The 20,261-nt window shown below is 41.6% G+C and overlaps 1 protein-coding gene across 9 annotated transcripts in view; it reads right to left on the bottom strand.

Annotated features, from left to right (window-relative positions):
* Positions 1-602: 602 nt before the first annotated feature.
* The window catches only part of Cdca7 (cell division cycle associated 7), a 33,391-nt gene continuing 13,732 nt past the window's right edge, over positions 603-20,261 (bottom strand). For 2 of the 9 annotated variants that reach the window (XM_063259304.1, XM_063259305.1), the window contains 9 exons: positions 8,611-8,733; positions 7,951-8,187; positions 6,172-6,414; positions 5,471-5,548; positions 4,395-4,589; positions 3,622-3,759; positions 2,986-3,135; positions 2,678-2,814; positions 603-1,951 (listed from right to left, as the gene is read on the bottom strand). In XM_063259304.1, coding sequence (XP_063115374.1) covers positions 1,912-1,951; positions 2,678-2,814; positions 2,986-3,135; positions 3,622-3,759; positions 4,395-4,589; positions 5,471-5,548; positions 6,172-6,414; positions 7,951-8,187; positions 8,611-8,691 — 1,299 coding nt within the window. In that variant the 5' untranslated portion in view covers positions 8,692-8,733 and the 3' untranslated portion in view covers positions 603-1,911. Of the gene's footprint in view, positions 1,952-2,677; positions 2,815-2,985; positions 3,136-3,621; positions 3,760-4,394; positions 4,590-5,470; positions 5,549-6,171; positions 6,415-7,950; positions 8,188-8,610; positions 8,734-10,116; positions 10,238-10,792; positions 11,117-11,304; positions 11,460-20,261 lie in introns of those variants that run through there. The other 7 variants (XM_063259308.1, XM_063259302.1, XM_063259303.1 and 4 more) reach the window with 7 other exon arrangements.

Below are 20,261 nucleotides of genomic sequence, written 5' to 3'. Positions count from 1 at the left end.
TTTTAGGTTTTATGGGCCATGCTGTCACATGCTCTTTTAATACAGGCTACAGCAGGATTCAGCCTTCAGGCTGCCATTTGCCAGCTCCTGGCCCTAAGAACTGGGCTTTAGCCAGGCACGGTGGTGCAAACCTGTAATCCTAACACTCAGGAGGCTGAGGCAGAAGGACCACATAAATTGTGAGGTCAGCCTGGGCTACACAGTAAGTTCAAGGCCAGCAACACTGCCTCAAAAAATTAGGTAATAAGAGTTTTTACACTATACCTTCAGATTCTCCCAGTCCTAGAATAGGTCTCAAAGAATAGCATGCGTGTAATAAATATTTGAATGGTAAGAGTAGCCAACCATTGCAAAACCACTGTTAGTTTAGGGGCCGCAAACCACAACTCACAATGTTTGTTCTGGGTGATGTGGCTGAACTGCTCTTCTGATTACAGCTGTTAGTCACATGACCAAGTGAGATTCTGTTCAAAAGAGCTGGGCCTGGACCTTCAGAAACAGGGAAATGTACAGAAAAGGCACAGACACAGTGCCTGCCTGGCAAGCAGGAAGTTGGCAGTTCAATTCCCGGTACAAAACAAAACAAAACAAAACAAACCAGAAAAGGTAGAAACAGCCTTTTATTGAAATACAAGGAAAAATATAGATTGTAAGATTCAGTATTTTAAAAAGCAGACAAGTTAAAACAAAAACATTATTAAAATAAAAACCTTTGTGTAAAAGTATTACAGATCAAAAGCAGTATTTACACTCATTGTCCGAAGGTCTAATTAGCTGTCGCTCAACAGCAGAGCAACAGCTACACAGGCGGGGAACTGGACGCGTGGACCAACTTAATACGAAGGGCAGGGGATTGATGATGCGAAATAGGCCCAGAGGCAAAACTGGAAGACACTGTGTTAACAAACTGTTGAAAGGTACCATCTCCAAAAAGGCACTTACTGTTACAAAAGTGCTTAAAATCTCAACCCTTTACACAGGAACTGGCAGGGATAATTTTAAGGCACCATAAAAACCAGACTAGTCATTAATACCAAGATTCTAACCTCTCATGCTAAGGATTCCTATCAGCCAGTTACTGAATTTTTCACCATCCAAATTCCCCCAGAATGTCTTTTCCACAGTAATTTTAAGTAGCACAGCATAATACTGCCCACAACCTCTGGAAGACTGACTGTGTAAGTCACCTAGACCTCGGCAACCAAACCACAACTGTGGGGCATTCTGTGCTCTTCCGAGAGGCATCTTAAGAAACACACTCCACTTTGCAACAATTACCTAACTTTTTCACATAGTCTTAAGACCTGGGTGCCTTGATTCTGTTAAGAAGTCAACCAGGGTGAACTCAGTTATACCCATTGTTTCTGTATAAACAAGCTAGAAAGCTCATCTCTGACATCCACCAGAACATTGAGTTAACACTTCTATGCTTCTAAGTGCTTGGGTTTATGGGAAGGTTCCAAAGCTACATCAACATGCATTAAATCAAATATACACTAGTAATCATCTTTGAAAAAGAATTTGAGGGCTGGGGATGTGGCTCAGTGACACAGCACTTACCTAGCATGTGCAAGGGCCTGGATTCCACCCCGAGCACCACACACACATAAAACACACACACAAATTAAAAAAAAAAAAAAATCTGGGTACTTAAGTGGCAGATGGAAATAGAGGAGACACTATGAGGTGGGGGCAGAGGACACAGAGAAGTGGCAAAGAGGGCAAGGCGTCACTAGCAAACCACCTTCCATGATGTTCTAGAAGCACCTGCAAATCTACTGGGATTAACCTGATCTGAGTGTTCTATTAAACTGACCATCACAATGATTCTTAACTCAGGTTTCAATCAATGAAAGAACTGGAAATTTCAACTAGGAAAATGTGGGCTGTGGAAAGCAGGCAGCCAGTCTTCTAGGTATTATGTACTTGCATTTCAAACTCCTGTTTCAGACTGTGGGGGGAAAAGAAAAAAAAGAGTATGTCAGATATGACCTATGAATTCTCTTTTGAAAGCCAAATACCACTCCCCACCTTCTAAATACTGTGCACTGAACCTAGGGCCTTTGTACTGAGCTACATCCCCAATCTTTTTGAAATTTTTTATTTCAAGACAGGATCTCAATAATTCACTAAACTGCCCAGGTTGAGCTGGAACTTATGTTTTTTGGTCTTATGGGGGTTTTTATGTTGGTATTTTGAGACAAGGTTTTACTATATATTCTACGCCTTTAACTCTCTATGTAGCCCACCCTGGCTTTGAATTCACAGCAATTCTCCTGCCTCTGTATCCCAAGAGCTGGGATTACAGGTGTGCACTACCATATCTGGCTTAATTTTCTAAACAATGTTTTAATTATAGAGTCATAACATTGGCCAGGGGTTTAGCTCAATGGCATATGTGCCTGCTTGGCAAACTCGAGGTTGTGAGTTCGATCCCTGGCACCATCATAACATGCACATGCTCAAATGCACACATCAAGTGTATAATCTGAACTTTACATTCATCCACCTGGCTACCACCCTTCAAATGAAAAAAATGTTTCCAACTCTCACTATTTAGTCAGTACGCAATACTCCCCACGCCCTAGAGATAACATGATTCTGGTTTCCATCATCTTTTTATTAAGATGCACAAATGAAGGTAAAATTCAGATGTGGAAGAGAAAATGGCTATTACCTCTTCAAGTAAGCATGCACATTCCCAAAGCCATGGTATTTGGCTAAATACACAAGGACCCCAGTTGCACACCGTCCATCTCGCTGGCGACAGAAACTGCAGTTACAGATCCCCCGACAAGGTGGGCAGTGCCAGTCCTACAGGGGAAGTGTGAAAAGCACCCTGAAACCCGAGTTCTGTACATACTGTGCAGGACACTTGTGCACCCCAACACTGTGACTCTACCTGCCGCCCCCAGGCCGAGCACTGCCATCTCCAAGGCAGCTGTGATTGAATCCCGAGGGTCCCCCTTTGTTCAAGGCACCTACCGGGTCCAGCAGTGCATCCCTGACCTCCTCCCCATAGCGATTCCGAAGGCAAGGGCCACAGAACTGGCCACGAATGCCCCAGCAGTCTGGGTTCCTGCAGTTTGTTTTGGTATCAATAGTTTTCTGACGGCACTGATGGCAAGTAGAACCCTACAAACACAGAGCAAGTAAAGACAAAACTCAGGACTGTTGCTTGTTGTAGAGAAAAATGGCACATCTAAAGAATGACCTGACCAAATACGAGTGTGACATTTTCTGTGAATCTTATGTCCTATCGCCGTCCTCAGGTACATGGCACAGCATGGGAAGCCCAGGAAACAAGATGACCGCACTCAGCAGTAACAGCACACGGCACTGGAACGCCTTCCTTCTCTCCAGGGACAGATGCACAGCCCCAAGGTGCAGCCCTTGCCTAGCATGTGCAAGGCCGAGTTCCACACAGGCACACATAGCAATCTGCCCAAACCATTCTTCTCTTTCATATGCCACTGTGTCTACATGCCTGCTTCCTTGTACGGGAAGGCAGAGACACACACCCTTACATCTAAGACGTTAAACACTAGCAGCACTGCAGCCGCATCTCCCTCTCCCTACTCTCACTGTTTACATTCCGAGACTGAATTCCGGAGCTCTCACCAGCGAGCGGTTATAGATCTTCTCTCGGGAGTTGCTGCAGATGTTCTCCAACTCGTCCTCTGTGATTTCTTCTACTGGACGAATTATATGTGGAAGGGTCATGGATCCCGGGCGGCGACTTCTGGGCATGTCATCGTCCTGTGTGATGAGAAGCAAGAGACAGGGTTCCCTCAGCCTCCCCGCAGCTTTGAAGCTAAGATGCCTGATCTGTAATTTCTTCCCAGAAGGTTCAACTGGAGATTTCACAGGCTTATGCAAAAGGGGCAAGTCGTAAGTTTATAGTGAGGATGACTGGATGACACTATGGAAACAACTCTTACAACTGAGAAAAGCCCTAACAAAATCAAACCACCAGCATTTTGGGAGGCTGAAGCAGGAGTCACAAATTCAAGCCCAGTCTGGGTAAGCTAGCAAGACTCTGTCTCAGAATAGAAACTACAAGACAAAAAAAAAAAAAGATGAATATTACTTGGGCTGGGGATTTAGCTCAGCGGCATAAGCACCTGCCTTGCAAGCAGGCAGTCATGAGTTCGATCCTCGGTACCGATAAAAAAGGAAAAAGACAAAAAAAAAAAAAAAAGAAACTACAACAAGGCTGGGGATGTGGCTCAGTATGAAGGCTCTGGGTTCAACCCAGAACCACCACCAAAAAAAAATCAAATTAAGTTGATGTGACAGGAAAGGTTCTGAATGGTTAGAGAAAACACTTAAGTTGGTTCCCTGGGTGGGGAGGCTGTGTGTACTGGACCCTGGACCAACAGAAGAGCAAGTACCAATGCATCCAAGGCCTTCCTTTTCCTCACGAGCATGTACTTATCGTCTTCCTCTTCTTCCTCCTCCTCAGTGGGGAGAGCACTCAGAGACCCCAGGATCCGAGACCTGGACCTGGTAAGCGGCCGAGCTCTGCGCTCTGGGTTCCTCCTGGCAGCCATTCGTGGGAATGTGCGCCTCCTGGGAGTCTTCGACAGCTTAACAAAACAGGGTGGAATCCAGTTTATTTCATAACAAAGACAAGCAGAACTTTGGACAATTTACATCTTTCCCTTAAGGAGTTTCCTTTTAAGTAAACAAAAGAGCTTCATTTTGTCTTTTTCATAATGCACAGAAAATGAGCCCAAAACTCATGTAGCTATTGTAGTTTTGTAAAACCAAGCTCAGGTTCTCTCAAATTGGTCTATTTATTCTTCTATTTAATGAAGATGTGAATCTGATTTCTTGTTCCAAAAAAACCCTCTATTACATCTCTTGAGCCCAGGACACACCTACTGTTTCTATATTTCACAAAAGAATGTCTGGCCCACCCTCTTTACTGCCTCACTGGATTCAGTCTGTCTCCTGGGGCAGGACAGGAGGGAGCAGAGTAGGCTTTGCTTTTGTTTTGTTCTCTTTTGTGTACCAGGAATTGAACTTAGAACCTAGCACTTGCCAGGCAGATGCTTATGCTGTGGAGCTATGTCCCTGGGCTAGGCTTTCCTTCAATACCACAGCAGATCCACCAAATTTCTCTCTGCACTCCAGCTCAGTTTCAGAGTATAATCACATAGGATATCAGGCCATCACCTGGTACAGAAATTGCTTTCCTGATTTTCCATTTTATCCCATGCATGATAAATATGGTAAAGCCATGTAGAGAAACAAGGTCTCGGCTTAGCCTAACTGGGAAGGACGTCAGAACATAAACAACCAAATTTTGAAAAGCCCAGTGTGGTAGTACAAGCCTATAATCTAGTACTCAGGAGATTGAAGTAGGAGGATCGTCTGAACTAGAGGCTAGCCTAGACTGTATGGTAAATCAATTCTAGGCTTGCCCCAAACAATGCCAAACAAATAAGGAATCACATATACTCACTGATCTGGGGCCCGGGACAGATGGTCTTCCAGAGAATGAGCCAGGAAAACTTTCTAATTCTGACATGAGTTTTGCAAGCTAAAAAAGAAAAAAGTTAAATAGAAATGAATGATTTAGAAAAGCAGTTGGCCAGGGGTTTAGCTCAGCGGCTTAAATGCCTACTTGGCAAATGCAAAGTTGTGAGTTCAATCCCCAGTACCAAAAAAAACAACAAAAAAAAGAATCCCCAGATAATTTTGGGGCTAGGGATTTAGATCAGTAGCATAAGTGTCTGCCTTTGCAAGCGTGCAGTCGTGAGTTCCATCTCACGTACCAAAAAAAAAAAAAGAAGAAGAAAAGAAAAGAAAAGCAACAGCTAACTTATAAAGATTACACTAGCATATCTCACAGTTTTAATAAACTGACACATTCAGAAGTTTCTGATTTCTCCTCTGTGCTTAACCATGTCTTTAACATGTATTGTATAAAGCAAAGTTTAGGGAACGAAATGCTTTTTTTCTGATGCTAGGGATTGAACCCTTTGTCAAGAAGCTTATAGTAGTATACCACTGAGCCAAACTCTCAGCTATAAGAAAATGCACTTCAAGTACATACTGTAAAGTCTTCGCAGTTATACAGAAGTCATTCTTAGAACACAGATATAAGCTAACAAGTTGCTCAGGGAAAAGCTGGGAAGACGTGATTCAAAGTCAGATACTTACCATGGCTTTGTTTTGCTTTATATTTAAGGCCCTTTTTTCCAGAAAGTTCACGCCACTTTCGTCTTCTGAATCGGAGATGGAAATGATGTCAGAATTCTCTGGAGGTTTGGGGGGTGCTGGCTTTTTGTTGGTTGTCGCCCTGGTGCTATGCACTCGCACTGGAAACTTCATGGCCACCCTGAGAGGGCCAGAGAGTCTACCCTGGCTGCGGGTCCTGCAGCCCTCTCGGGCTGCCTGCAGTCTCTAGTCAATCAGAACAATTGTTAAGGACTTGATAGAAGATAAGCATCACCAATTTGACCTCCCTCTAGTACAAAAGACACTTCAGCAAATGAATTTTAGCCTCACATTGGGTTAACAAATCATTTGGGTTAACAAAATCAAGACATGCAAATAAATATAGTAACTGGAGAATACTGTGACACCATGCAGCCCATCTGGGACACACTGTTCTGAGCCATCAGAGAAAAAAATGTCACTCATGATGCCCCAGGAAGATCCATTTCCCTTTTTCTTTTGGGGGGAACTGGAGATAGAACTCAGGGCCTCTGTAACAAGCTGTATCCCAGCTCTTTTGAGACAGGGTCCTGCTAGGATACTAAATTGCCCAGGCATGGGCTCAGATTTGCAGTCCTCCTGCCTCAATTTCCTAGAGCTGTAATTACAAGCATGAGCCACCACACTCAGGTTGAAAAACTCGTTTTTAACATTCAAAACTTTCTTAATAGGCTGGGGTACAGTGCTGTGGTGGAATGTGTGCTTACCAGTCATGAGGCCTTGGGTTTGAACCCCCAGACTGAATAAATGAATAAACAAGTATTTCTTAAATCCCCATGATTTTTGGTACTATTCATGTACTTTTTCGTGTCTAGGGAGGAGAGAATACAAAACAACAAAGAACTTTAGGGATTCTTTGTACTTCTAATCAACGGGCATTTTATTCATCACAATGCCCAGTATCTACAAAAACCTGAAATCACTGCCCAGTAAGCATTCAGGCTACTAACAAAGGGTCACATCCAGATTTGCAGATTGGCCACTGGGGATCAGAGGAAGCATGGTCATGGCAGTCACAGGGTGCTAAGTGCTCCCGGCTCAGGTACTGTCGCTCACATGTGTTACCCAAGACATGGCCTTAGGAGTGGAGCTGTGCTATACCAGTGAGGGAAGGCATGCATCCACCTGCAAGGAAACATGCTTCCTTTGCAGAAAGTCTGGGGCAAGAACAGGCCTGCAAAGCTAGGCACGTGCTCAGGAATGGGGCAATCGCAGCAGCAGCCTTAGCAGGGCAAGAGTCAAGAAGGAGGGCACGTGCACAGAAGAAGCAGACAGAAGAGCAGACAGACACAGCAGGAAGGGCCCTATCTGTCCTTGTGTACTCTAAGCTCCTGCCCAGGAAGTCTGCCAAGTTCTCAGGATACAGGGAAGGAACTAACTATGGAAACCGGCGTTTATCTAAGGCCAGCTGTGGTACGCTAGGCACCAGGCTGGGCACCTACACAGACACCCAAGCGCTTCCTGTCATTAGGCTGGATCTCTGTGGTTATCATGGAAATCTGCACTTTGGCCAACTTGAGCCTGCAAAATGTTTGAGATTTACAAATAGGGCTGCAGTAGGAAAAACTGTTCCAAGACATGAAGATAATATTCAAAATGTTTAAATGGTCAACAAAATCTCTGGCACAACTAAAAAAAGTAAAAAAAAATTTTTTTTTCAAAAACCATGTCATGCCTTAAATGCACCCTACTTCTTGAAATTGGTGAAACTGTCAGACTCACCATTCCATCTTGTATCTCACTCTCTGAGAAACCGCAAAATGATTCATCGTCAGAGTCGGCATGAAAAATACTGGCCAGTTCGCTAGTGACATCTGGCCTTGGTTTCTGTAAAAATCCACAATGGTCTAACACATCTTGTACCTCACTTTCGGAAAAGCCGCAGAAAGATTCATTATCAGAGTCCTCATAAAAAACATTTGCCAGTTCTTCACTGATATCTGACCTGAATTTAGATTTCTGTAAAATAAATAAATAAATAAGTGTGGTTGTGCATTTTTTTTTCTTTTTCAAGAACCAATTTTCCATAAACCGTGCAGAGAACAAATCACATTTACAAGTGCACTACAAGAGAATAGCTTTTGTTACAAAGAAAAATGGTTCAGAGGTTTACAAATGATTTCTGAGTTGTTAGGGCAAATCATCAGGCATGTTAGGTTAGGCGACATTTCAAAAGGACAGAATAAGTAGCTAATCTACCTCCAACAATTACTACCTAGAACCACTGCAAAAAGTGAAATAAAATTACAGTGCATACTGTATTTTCATAGCGGCTGTATAGAAATGTAGGCAAAAAGCAAGCAGTTTTAATCATGCACAAAAGCATTTGGGGCATTTTGAGTACTGCAGATTCAATTCTGTTTATTCTCAGGCTGCACTTACTGTGTTTGCAAAATTATCAGAAGCAAAGCTGTCACAACTGTCATCAGAGGATGACGATGTTTCCATGGAAATCAACTTCATATATCTGAATTTCTTTACGTTCTTCACTCTGAGATCCTTTTGCTGTAAATGGAAATGGCAATACTATTAAATAGGATATTTCCTGTAGTAGCTAGCTAAAGACATCATTTTTGAGTTTAAGTAGCAGAGTAGATATGTTCATTTCTTATACTTTACAGAGAAAAAAGGAAGCGGTGCAATTGCTACAAAAAAATTTCTAAACTAGGTCAAATTTTAAGAGGTATTCCTCTGGAAAAAGAAAAATGTAATGGTAGTTATCAATTTATTGAAACATCTGCAGAACTACCTCGCTTCCTACCTTAAGAGGCCCTAAGCGCTTAGCATTATACTGGGCTCCATAGGAATTCAATATTAAACTCTTAAAGAGTTTAATCCAATCTCACTTTAAAAAAAACTGAACTGTACTTTTAAAAGTCAATTTCAAAAGCACAAAATGGCAGAGCACATTTTTTCTTCCCTCAGCCAAAATCAAGCTAATGAGATCTTTTTAATGTAAGCTTTGGACTATGTACTGTTGCTAATTTCTCCAACTACCAAAATTGGGCAGGACCTCTGTTTCAAAATAGCTTCTAAACAGCTTGTGTTCCAGTCAGGAGAGGTACAGTGATTTCACCACAAAACCTTACCAATCAAATCTATCAGCTCAGCAAACACGTGGTAGAAGACAAGTTAAAGATCAAACACCCCTCCAAAGCAGGAGAGACACTTGATTCCATTTTAACACTCCATGGCTGTCACTCAGCTCTTTCTGCAGACCCCTTACTCTGTTAAGACTTCATTTTTTAGGGCCGGAAATGCTGCTCAGTAGTAAAGAACCCCATGCACTGCACAAGGCCCTGTGTTTTATCTCAGTACTCAGAAAAACAAAAGGAGAACTTTTTACAAGTTCTTTCATTAAGTGCAAATTACTTGTAGACATGAAACAAACAGCCCTGCACTACACATCAGAAATGCAATCTATCTTGGGTAAAAAGGACAGTAGTTTTTGCCATTTCTTAATGAGATTATCTTAAATGTCCGATTTGTTCCTATGTTTTTATTTCCTTAAATAGGGCCACAGAGGAGCAGTGAATCCTTTCACTGAAACCCGAAAGGCAAGTTCTGCTTTAGGTCTCAAAAAACAAGGTGTGGGAAGAGCAAATGTTCTTGATTTCCTCCTTCACTTGACATTCTGCCTTTCAGTCTCTTACTAACAAAATTATTTGTGTAAGATGGCAGCCTAACTTTCCTAACCCGTTAGAAGCTATCCAATAACTTTAAGTGTCAGTCTTTCTGTCCTTTTAGGAACTATTTTCCGGATGAAGAAATTCAAGCCCCTACGAAGGAGAAATTGATTACACAAAAATCCCAGGGCTGAAAGGACTGTAGTTTGCAACCTCCTAAAAACAGTAATGCTCCTTACTTCGGGGACTCATCATCATCTACCTGGAGCGTCGGAGGCCCACCATAGCCTCCAGGAATGCATTCTATATGGACTCGGGGTGGAGGGAGGGCGGAGTGATTGCTGCACTTTAACAAGTCAAGTGATTTACCAGGCAAACATAACCTTAGAGGAAACACAAAAGAAAAGCAAATGGTCGTGATTGAGATGACCGTTTTTTGTCAAGCCTAACTGATTCCGTTTCACAGTAGGGTGTAAGTGTGCCTGGTCTTTGTTAAACACTTACACATCCTGTTTAATTCTTGGCAACAAACGTACTCCCTTAACAGACGAGGAAACTTAAGTTCAGAGAGGAGAAACGGATTGCTCCAGTCACACAGTGGACCAGATCTGAATCTTGCACACAGTTAACAGCCGGCTTTCCACAGGCTGGACCCCAAAGCCCTCAGCACCGGGCAGGGAACGGGTTCTGAGACCACGCCCCTCGCACCCAGCTCAGCCTCCCCCACACAACTCCCTAACCCCTGCTAACTTTTGAGCACATCACTCTTTTCCTTTCCACCCAACCCCCACTTTCCTCCCCTCTCCTGGCCAGGCCCTAAATTTTGCCTTCCGTTAGAGCAAACAGTTACGTTCAGTTCTGGGTAACTCGCAGCTGCGACGGAGTGGAGAAAGCGGGAGCGAAGGCTTGAGATGGTGGTGGTGAATAGTTTGGATCACCTGGGGCTTCAGCTGGGCTTCTGCAACACGTGGGACTAAAAGTACACCTCCTCCCCTCAGTGCACAGCCCACGTCCCACAGAAAGGCGTCTGCAAGACCCTCGGCGGTTGGGAGCAGCCGCAGGGGCTCTGCGTCCCTGGAGCATCCCCTGTGCGCTTGAGCGGGGTGTGCGGCCGCGCTGTCTGGCTCCGGGACATCCCCGGGCGCCGCCAGGCAAGCGCACGTGCAAAGCGGACGCACGTGCCTGGATCCCCCGCGCTGCCACCCAGCCGCGAGCAGCTCTCCTCCCTCCGCGCTGCGCGCACGCAACAGGGACGGCCCCAAAGCCTTGAGTTGCTCCAAATCTTAAATGCACAAAATCTGGGATTTGCTCAAACCGGCGACGCCCAGGACGGCCATCAGTTGATAAGCAGCCTAGGACTGCAGAGTGCTTGGAGCTGCCGGGTCCCGGCCTGCACACCGCACCCAGCCTGCCCGCCCCTCGGGTCCGCCCACCCCCCCCCAGCCCTCACCCGCACGCGGCCAACCTCCATGCTGGCGGTAGGCGCCCGAGCGGCGGTGCTCGGACAGGGAACGGCGAAGGAGCCGCGCCGCGGTGCCAAGGAGCCGGAGCAGCGGGAGCCGCGCAGCCTGCAGGCGGGGCGCGCGGACGGGGTCCCTAGGGGCGGGGCTCAGGCCGGTTTTCCCGCGTCGGGGCGCAGGTCCTGCAAGCTGAGGTAACGTCCCGACAGCTCACAAGGCCAATTTGGGCCCCGGGAAAAACTTGGCGCTCCAGATATTCTAGGCATCAAGGATAACCTTGGGGACTCCTAAAACTTCCTTTCAGAAAGTGGGTTCGGGGAGACCTACAGAAATCTCACTCTTTATGTAGCTGCGCGGTCCTGAGCGAGTGGCGCGAAAGTGGTTCGAATTGCCCCAGGGTGAGCTGGATGATTTGCATGAATTCCGGAGCAGGGGAGAAAAAGCCAGGCGGTGGGCCTGGGATCGGGGGTACTTTCCGTGCTCCCCAGAGCTCCCATTATCTGAAACAATATAAATAACGAAGAATCCAGCAGGAACACCACCCTTTGTAGTAGATTTTCCGTCTGTGGGTATAACTCCCCTTATCTGGTAACACCACCACTATCTGAAGCAATAAAATGAGTTAAATCCTGATCGTTCCGGAAAGTACAGGAAATCGACTCGTTTTGCATAAGATCTATAGTGTTTAAACTGGAAAACAGCCGGTGCCATTTAGTGAAGACTTATCCGTGGGATTAAAAATGATCTCATCTGAGTAACTACTTTGAAGACAACAATACGCAATGTATTAACAACCATGGTTAGTTTCCTATTATCCTGTTTTGAAATTCTGTATCATTGTTTCTATTTTTTTTTTTTTTTCTCTTTAAAAAAGAAAAAAGAAAGGTCTCTAGACGGTTATTTGTTGGAGATAGAAGCTGCAGAATGTTTTAATGTGGCCGGGTGATCTTTTCGAAATAAAGTACCTACCTGAGTCAGAAAGAACGGCAGCCACTTTTCACTGCCTTTTAAATTAAACCTACCGTGACAACGAAATGCTGTAAGTGCGAATCTTTTTTAATTTCTTTTGGTAAAGAGCAAAAAACTTGCTTTTAGAAGAAAAATACATGGATTACTTTTAAAAGATCCTAATAACATCGTACATCTTCAAATAAATGTTTGAAGTGAAAACACATTTCTCCCTTTTTAAGAACTTTTCTCTGAAGATGATTCCTTGGCGTGAACTCACCGTTTTCCCCAAATATAAACCTGTCTAAGTAGGCAGTGCTCTGAGAACAATGAATTGGAAGGAGTCTTCCTGCTTTTCATAAACACGCCTGCCCAATGGGCACTGCCACTGCGAGTTACAAAGAAAGGGAGGTAGACGCCAGGAGGGGAGGCTATTGGTCTTGTCTAGTGAAGTTACCAGTGGGACCAGAGCCCTCGGTAGATGTTTGTTGAATAAACAACTAAACTGGAGGTAGACTAAAATTATTGTTGGTATAGTGTCCTTAGGAGTAGGATTTTTAGTTTCCTAACCCTCAATACATATAATGGAATTGTTAGTCACATAAAGTGGGGAAGATAAGATAAGGCATAATTATATGCTTGTAAGAGGTTATAAGTCTTAATCCTCCTGGGGCACTAGAAATAATTTGGTATATATATAATATATTTTTTTAAAAGGATAAGCTCTCTGGTCCTTTTATGAAAATAATAATAAGCTTTTTAATAATTAGGAAAATGCAAATTTAAAACATTAGTTACAGTGTTGCTGTAACTGGCAGGACTTCAAAAACCTGCTAAGACCAAGTTAAAGATGTGAGCAACTCCCATAATGATAGTAGTGTAAGTTTTTATAGTAAAAATCAATTCGGGAATATTTAGTAGACCCAGCTAAGTCACTTTAAGATATATACACTAGAACAGTTTTTCACTTTGTGGCTTCAAATCTGTTAGTAGATTGTGAAGTCAATTCAACGCGTTGCAACTAGCGTATTTTCTTCTATTTTTATGTGTGTCTGTGTCCGTGTTTACTTTAGCAATTTTATTTTATTGTGGTTGGTTCAGAAAACACATAATATGAGAGATGTACCTTATATAGTGCTGTTGACTATGGATACAGTATTGAATAGGAGATCACTAGAATTTATTAATATTGTTTACCTGAAAGAGAGCCTCAATCATTGAGACTTTCTTGGCCACAAGAAGCACTTGGGATCCATCCTAGGAATGCTGGACAGACAGGGAAGGGTTTTGATGGAGGAAGCAAAGATGCCATTAAACCTCAAGGGTGGTGTGCACTGTGGACTGCAGGAAAACCCTAAGTGAAGCTGGGAAACTAAATGGTTCTATTTCAGACCTGTTATTTTGAACTTGGAGGTAACTGGGTTTGCAATGCGCATGGTTTTGTAGCTGTTAGCATCGTATGTCATGGTAAAAGATGGTGAAGCACCTATATGCACTTTAGAAAGGAAATGGATACGCGGGCAGTGGTACATGCAGGCAGTGGAATTTAAACAGTAGTTCAAATGAATTTACCTACAACAAGGTAGATAGATCTTAATACTATGGAACGAAAAAGCAATATACATCTGTAAAGTGTAGCCCTTCTTCAAATTTTATGAACAAAAAATACATAAATCGTGAAAATATTTTTTTAAAAACCTGGAATAGATAGGATAGAGGTTAACACCAAAGAGGCATTGGGGAAGAAGGGAAGGCTGGAGCCTCAGACTCTAGTATGAATGCTTCCTTTAAAAATAAAAACAATATGTGTAGCCAGAGGTGATGGCACATGCCCTTGACCCCAGCACTCTGGGAGACTGAAGCAGGAGGATGGCAAGTTTGAGTCCAGCCTTGGCAACTTAGTGACTTAGGAAGACCCTATCTCAAAACAGGAAAAATAAAAAAGGGCTGGCAGTGTTGGTCACTGCAAAGACTGTGACATTAAACCCCAATTCGCTAAATGAATGAATGAATAAATGAAATAAAATAACCATATGAAGCAAATCTGGCAAACAATAAATATGGGTACATGAGTATCTTGTTTTTAGTTGCAATGGTTTTTTGTATCTGAAACATTTCATAATTAAAAATTGTTGAGCCTTATAAAATATGTCCCACTATATATAAACTGTGCATATATATATATACATATGTGTATGTATGTGCATGCATATATATTTGTAGGTTTGTAGTACTAAAAATGTACTTTCTTGCTGGGCATGGTGGCATATACCTACAGCACTTGTAGAGGCTCAAGCAGGAGAACCACAAGTTTCTAACTCAGCCTGGATGACTTAGCAACTTAGCAAGAGCCTATTTCAAAATAAAAAAGACTAGGGTTGTAGCTTAGTGTGAAAGCCTGGGTTTAATTCTTAGAATGACAAAAATAAGTAAGCATGCCTTTCTTCTTTAGGATTCAATGAATAGGAATGCAAATTTCTCTTGCAATTTTAGGTGCATCGAAAAGGTTTTTTGTTCAAGATAAATGCTTTCCTTTTTTTGGAGTCAGTGTGTTGTATGATAACCTAGATGGACCCAAACTCATAATTCTCCTGCTTCAGCCTCCTGAGAGCTGGGATTACAGCCATGTACTGTACCACCACACCAGCTCACCAAGGTACACCTCACTCTATTAATCACACACTAGTTTTTCATTTTGAATGAAAGACAATGAATAAAGAGGAAAATCAGTATCCAGGAAAGATGAGCGCCCTGCCGCAGCAACAGGTGAAGGGAATGGCATTTCATAAGCACACGCCTGATGCATTCACATCATATCTGAGGACTGTAAATAAAACAGCCACTCGGTAAATACTTACTGCCAGCTAAAATGATTGTAAGTGGACTCTCAAATCTGTTAAGCATTCTAAACTCCGAGGCTGCTATTAGGGAGCTTTGAATTCCTCGGGCTGTGGCAACTCTTCTGGCTTTCCTTCACCTTGCACGGTGAATTCCACATTGTAACGTTTGCAACTTGACCCTCTGTAATGTGCACTTGTGTAATGAAGTGAGCTAAAATCAAACTTTAGGTTGGCATAATTGATTTCAGGACAAAGAATGCAACAACTAGTAAAAGGTATCGTTTGTAGGTGAGCTTTCAGGACAGTGCTAATGTCCCCACCACATACCCATCTCTCAGGCATAGGAACAAGAGCTCTGGCAGGCCTGGAAACTAGACACCTCACCTGGAGACAAAGGGCTGCAAAGATTTTTCGCTGCATTAGTGGGCACAGACAGGTGGCAGTTTGTCAGGTCACAAATCTCTTAAATTAACCCCCTAATTATGGATTTATCTCCCCTGTGCCTGCTTTCAGAATGCATAAAGGCAAGAAAACTCAAAAGCCTGAAGTTAGGCTTGCATTGCCAAGAGCCACTTGTGGGCGGGTGGCGCGTTACCAGTTGGTTCACAGATACTACCTCTGCGGACCTCCTGGAGTGGTAGCTTGTCGTGTCTGCATGACAGCTGAAGTAGCACAGTTTACTGACATCCAATACTTGATTAGAAAAAAGAATGTGGAAAAGTGAGGGCAGATCTGGCATTTTTAGCCGAAGAAAGTATTTGTTTCTTCTTGGATGAGCATTGTCCATTTTAAGTGTCTGGCTGCAAGGTGGGAAAACACTATTGAACACTAGAATTGAATCCAGGGCCTCGAGCATGCTAGGCAAAGGCTCTCCAAGAGTTTTAACCAGTCCCCTTAAGACTTCCACACACACACACACACACACACACACACACACCCTTTTTTGAGACAAGATCTAACTATGTAATTCAGGTTACCCTTGAATTCACTAGGTAGACCAAACTGCCTGGAATTCACAGAGATCCACTTGCCTCAGCTTCCCTTGTGCTAGGATTATAGGTGTGCACAGCCATGCCCAGTTACCCTGAAACTCTTTGGATAAGTAGAATCAGGTTTTGACTACTGGATCAGTCAATTCCAACATTATGGAAGCATGAATTACAGCTAAAACCATTTCTATTGATGTTTTAAAACTCTCTTCTATCTGTTTTCATCCTATAATTTTAAAAAATTTGTACTTGACAAGGCTTTTGTTTGTTCTTAAGTAATTTGTTTGTTTTTATTTTGATACCCCCCCCCACCAACTGGAGTAGCCTCAAAAAAAGTTTTGAAAGATCTCTATTCATTGCATAAATGAAAGAATTAGAATCAACTCTATACAACTTTTTGAGATAATAAAGGAAAGAATACCTCCTAACTCAACTTTTAAGGCCAGAATTACCCTTATGTTAAAATAACAAAGATAGTACCAAAAGAAACAAACAACAACAATGAAAAACCCTTACAAGCCAATATTCCTCATAAATGAAGGTTTAAAAAAGCCTTCAACAAAATATTAGGAAATAGCAATATGTAAAAACCTTGCATGTTGTGATCATGAGAGGTTTATTTCAGGGATGTGAGGTTGGTTTCATATTCAAATTTCAATCAGTATAATCTACGATATTAACAGTTAAAAGAAGAAATATTTCATGATCATATTAATCATGCAAAGAGGATTTAATAAGATTCAAACCCCAATAATGATTTTTAAAAACTCTAAAGAAAGTAAGATTAAAATGTCCCTTCCCAATTTAGTGAATCCCATTTTCAGCATAGCTAATATTTCACTTAATGGTAAAAGAATGACTCCTGCCCCTTGCTTGGGACCAAGGCAAGCATGTCTGCTCCATCACTCCTGTTCAACATAGTGCTAGAACTCTGTGTGATAAGGAAAGAAAAGGAAATAAACGCAAAATAATGCAAAAAAGGAAAAATAAAAACTGTTCCTATGTACAGATGACATAAAACAATACAGAAAATTCCCTGGAATCATTTGTTCAAAGAACCATACAGACACACACAAAACCCTTTTAGGAAAAGAAAAAATATAAATATATACAAGATATTTCAGATAGTTATACTACTAATTTCTCAATTCAGAGAAACAGAATCTGTGCTTCTCATCTTGTATTCTTGAGTAACTAATTTAAAGACAATACACAATGCATTAATCATTATTACTCTATTACCTTGTTTTAACATTTTGTTTCATTTTTTTCTCTTTAAAAACTCTTTTAGAATTAATGTATTCAGTAAGATTTCAAGAAATAAGGTTAATCTTAAATGTTGTATTGTTACCTTTTTTCTTTGTAAGACTTTTTGATCTATTTCTTATATTCTGAATATGTATTTTGAAGATAGTAATATACAGTATATTAAGTATCATTCTTTTACTATTTTGTTATGAAATTTTGTTTTGTTTTTTCATTAAAAACCGTACAATGCTTATGACACATGAAGTCCCAGGTTTGAATCCCAGAAGTATGTGTGTGTGTGTGTGTGTGCACACACACACATGTGCAATTAATTACATATCTAACAAAACACATACAGGACTTATATATTGAAAATTACACGAGTCTGCTCAAAGAAATCAAAGAAAAAAATATATATACAGAGAAATATTTTCATAGGTTGCAAGACACAAAGATATCAATTCTCCCTAAAACTGGTGAAAAATTTAATGCAATTTCTATCAAATCTCAGCAAGGGTTTCATAAGTAAAAAAGAAGTAGAAGAGCTCAATGATTTTTAAAAAGGAAGTGAAAGGAATTGATCTACCTGATTTCAGGCCTCACTATAGCTATAGCAATGAGTGTGCTGTGGTGGAAGGATGGACACATATGTCAGCTTCCACTGAGAACCCAGAAATAGACCACTGTGAAAATACTTGTCTTTCTTTCTTTTCTTTCTTTCTCTCCCTTCCTTCCTTTTTCTCTCTTTCACTCCTTTCTTTTATTTTTTTTCAGTGTTCAGTATTGGACCCAAGACCTACACATTGAACTACATTTGCAGTCTTTTTTTCCCGGAGACAAATTCTTGCTAAGTCACCAAGTTGTCCAAGCTAGACTCAAGCTTGAGATCCTCCTGTCTCTGTGTCCCAGAGCGCTGGGATTTATTTTGATAACCCCCCCCCAACAACTGGAGTAGCCTCAAAAAAAAGTTTTAAAAGATCTCTATTCATTGCATAAATGAAAGAGTGTATGCCATCATGTCCAGATACCCATGTGATTTTTGACAAAGCAGTTCAATGGAGGAAAGAGGGCCTTTTTAATAAATGATGCTGCAGTAATTGGATAAGCATAGGACAAAAGCTCAAAGTCTTACACCTCATGCCTTACAAAAAACGAACACCAAATAGACTACAAATTTAACTGTAAAATATAAAACTGTAAATATTTTAGAAAAATGACAGGACAAAATATTCAGAACCTGAGGAAAGGGAGAGAGTTTTTAGCCTTGACATTGAAAACATAATCCATAAAAGAAAAAAATGATAAAAAGGGGCTTTGTTAAAATTAAAAACTCTGTTCTGCAAAACAGCATACTAAGAATGTGAAAAACCTAAGCTAATCTCTGAGAAATTATTAGCAAACTGCATATGAGACAAAAGATTACGTTTGTGCAGACAATAAACCCGTGAAGAGATGCGTGGTATCATTAGTTACTGGGAAAATGCTAATTAAATCCACAATAAGACATCTCCACACACCTATCAGGATAGTGTAATAAAATAGAATGACACCACTATATGCTGGTGAGGATGTATTCAAATACTGTACAACTCAACTTTCACACTGCAGGACATTTATTGCCCAGAAATAAAGAGTATATTCACACAAAATCCTATACATGAGTTTACGTAACAACTTTATTTAGAATATTCAAAAACAGTTGAGAGGGAAACTAAGATGTCTCTCAATGGTTGAATAATTTAAAAAGCAATGAGTACATCAACACCTTCAAATCCTACTTACAAATAAAAGGAAACAAGCTACTGACACATCCTGAACCTAGGGTCATTGCTAGAGTTACGCTGAGTGAAAAAATTCAAACCCCAAAAGTTACATGCAATGTGATTCCATAAGTAGCATCCTTAAAATAGCAAAATCATAGAAACGGAGAAGAGACTAGTGGTTGATAGGAGTTAATGAGGGGGTTGAGGCAGGAGAACAGTAGATGTGACTATTAAAAAGCAGGTGATAATGGAAATGTTCTGTAGCTTGATTATATCAATATCAGTATTTTGTTGTAATTATTATTAATGCTTTTTTGAGAAAAAGTCTTGCCATGTAATTCAAGCTAGTCTCAAACTTGTAGAAATCTTTCTGTCTCCGCCTCCTGAGTGCTGAGATTACAGACATGGCTACCACATCAGGCTCCTGTTGTAATATTGTACTATGTTACATTGTTACTTTTCCATGGCTGGAACAAAATACCTGATCTATACAATGTAAAGGAGCGAGTTTACTTTGGTTCAGGGTTTTAGGGGTTTTAGTTCATGGTAAGGTGGCCCCAAGGCAGAAGCATGGTGGAAGGGCACCGCAGAAAAAAGTTGAGCACCTCACAGCAGCCAGGAAACAGAGAGATGGGGAAAGAACCAGGAAGGAAGGGGGCCAGAGACCAGAGTCCCCAAGGTCATGCCCCTACAACCCACCTGGACACCCAGAATTATGTTGCTGGTCTCCTTGGTGTCTCTCAAGTCAATCAAGTTAATACTCAAGATTAACCATGAGAATTATTTTTATGGGAAGCTAGGTAATGGTATGTGGGATTTCTATTGTTTCTTATAACTGTATAGAAACTACAATGATCTAAAAGTTAGAAGTTTAGTTTTAAAACAGCAAGGCACATGGACAGGGTGGTACATGCCTGTGATCCCAGCACTTCGGAGGTGAGGTACTTGGTTTGTCACGTATTTGAGGTCAGCCCGCACTATATAATGTGTTCAAGACCCACCTGGACTACACAGTGAGAACCTGTCTCCAAAAAGAAACCACAAAAAAAGCAGGACTAGATACATAGCCAGTGATATAGCTCTGTGCTTAACCTGGATAAGGCCTGGGGTTTGATCTCAAGTACCAAAAAATGTTTATAAATTTAAAAATATTAACAGT

This window comes from Cavia porcellus, unplaced genomic scaffold (assembly GCF_034190915.1).
Source record: "Cavia porcellus strain 051 isolate PalLab524CR breed Dunkin Hartley unplaced genomic scaffold, mCavPor4.1 scaffold_12, whole genome shotgun sequence".
NCBI lineage: Eukaryota > Metazoa > Chordata > Mammalia > Rodentia > Caviidae > Cavia > Cavia porcellus.
This window is presented reverse-complemented; position numbering and strand designations above follow the sequence as displayed.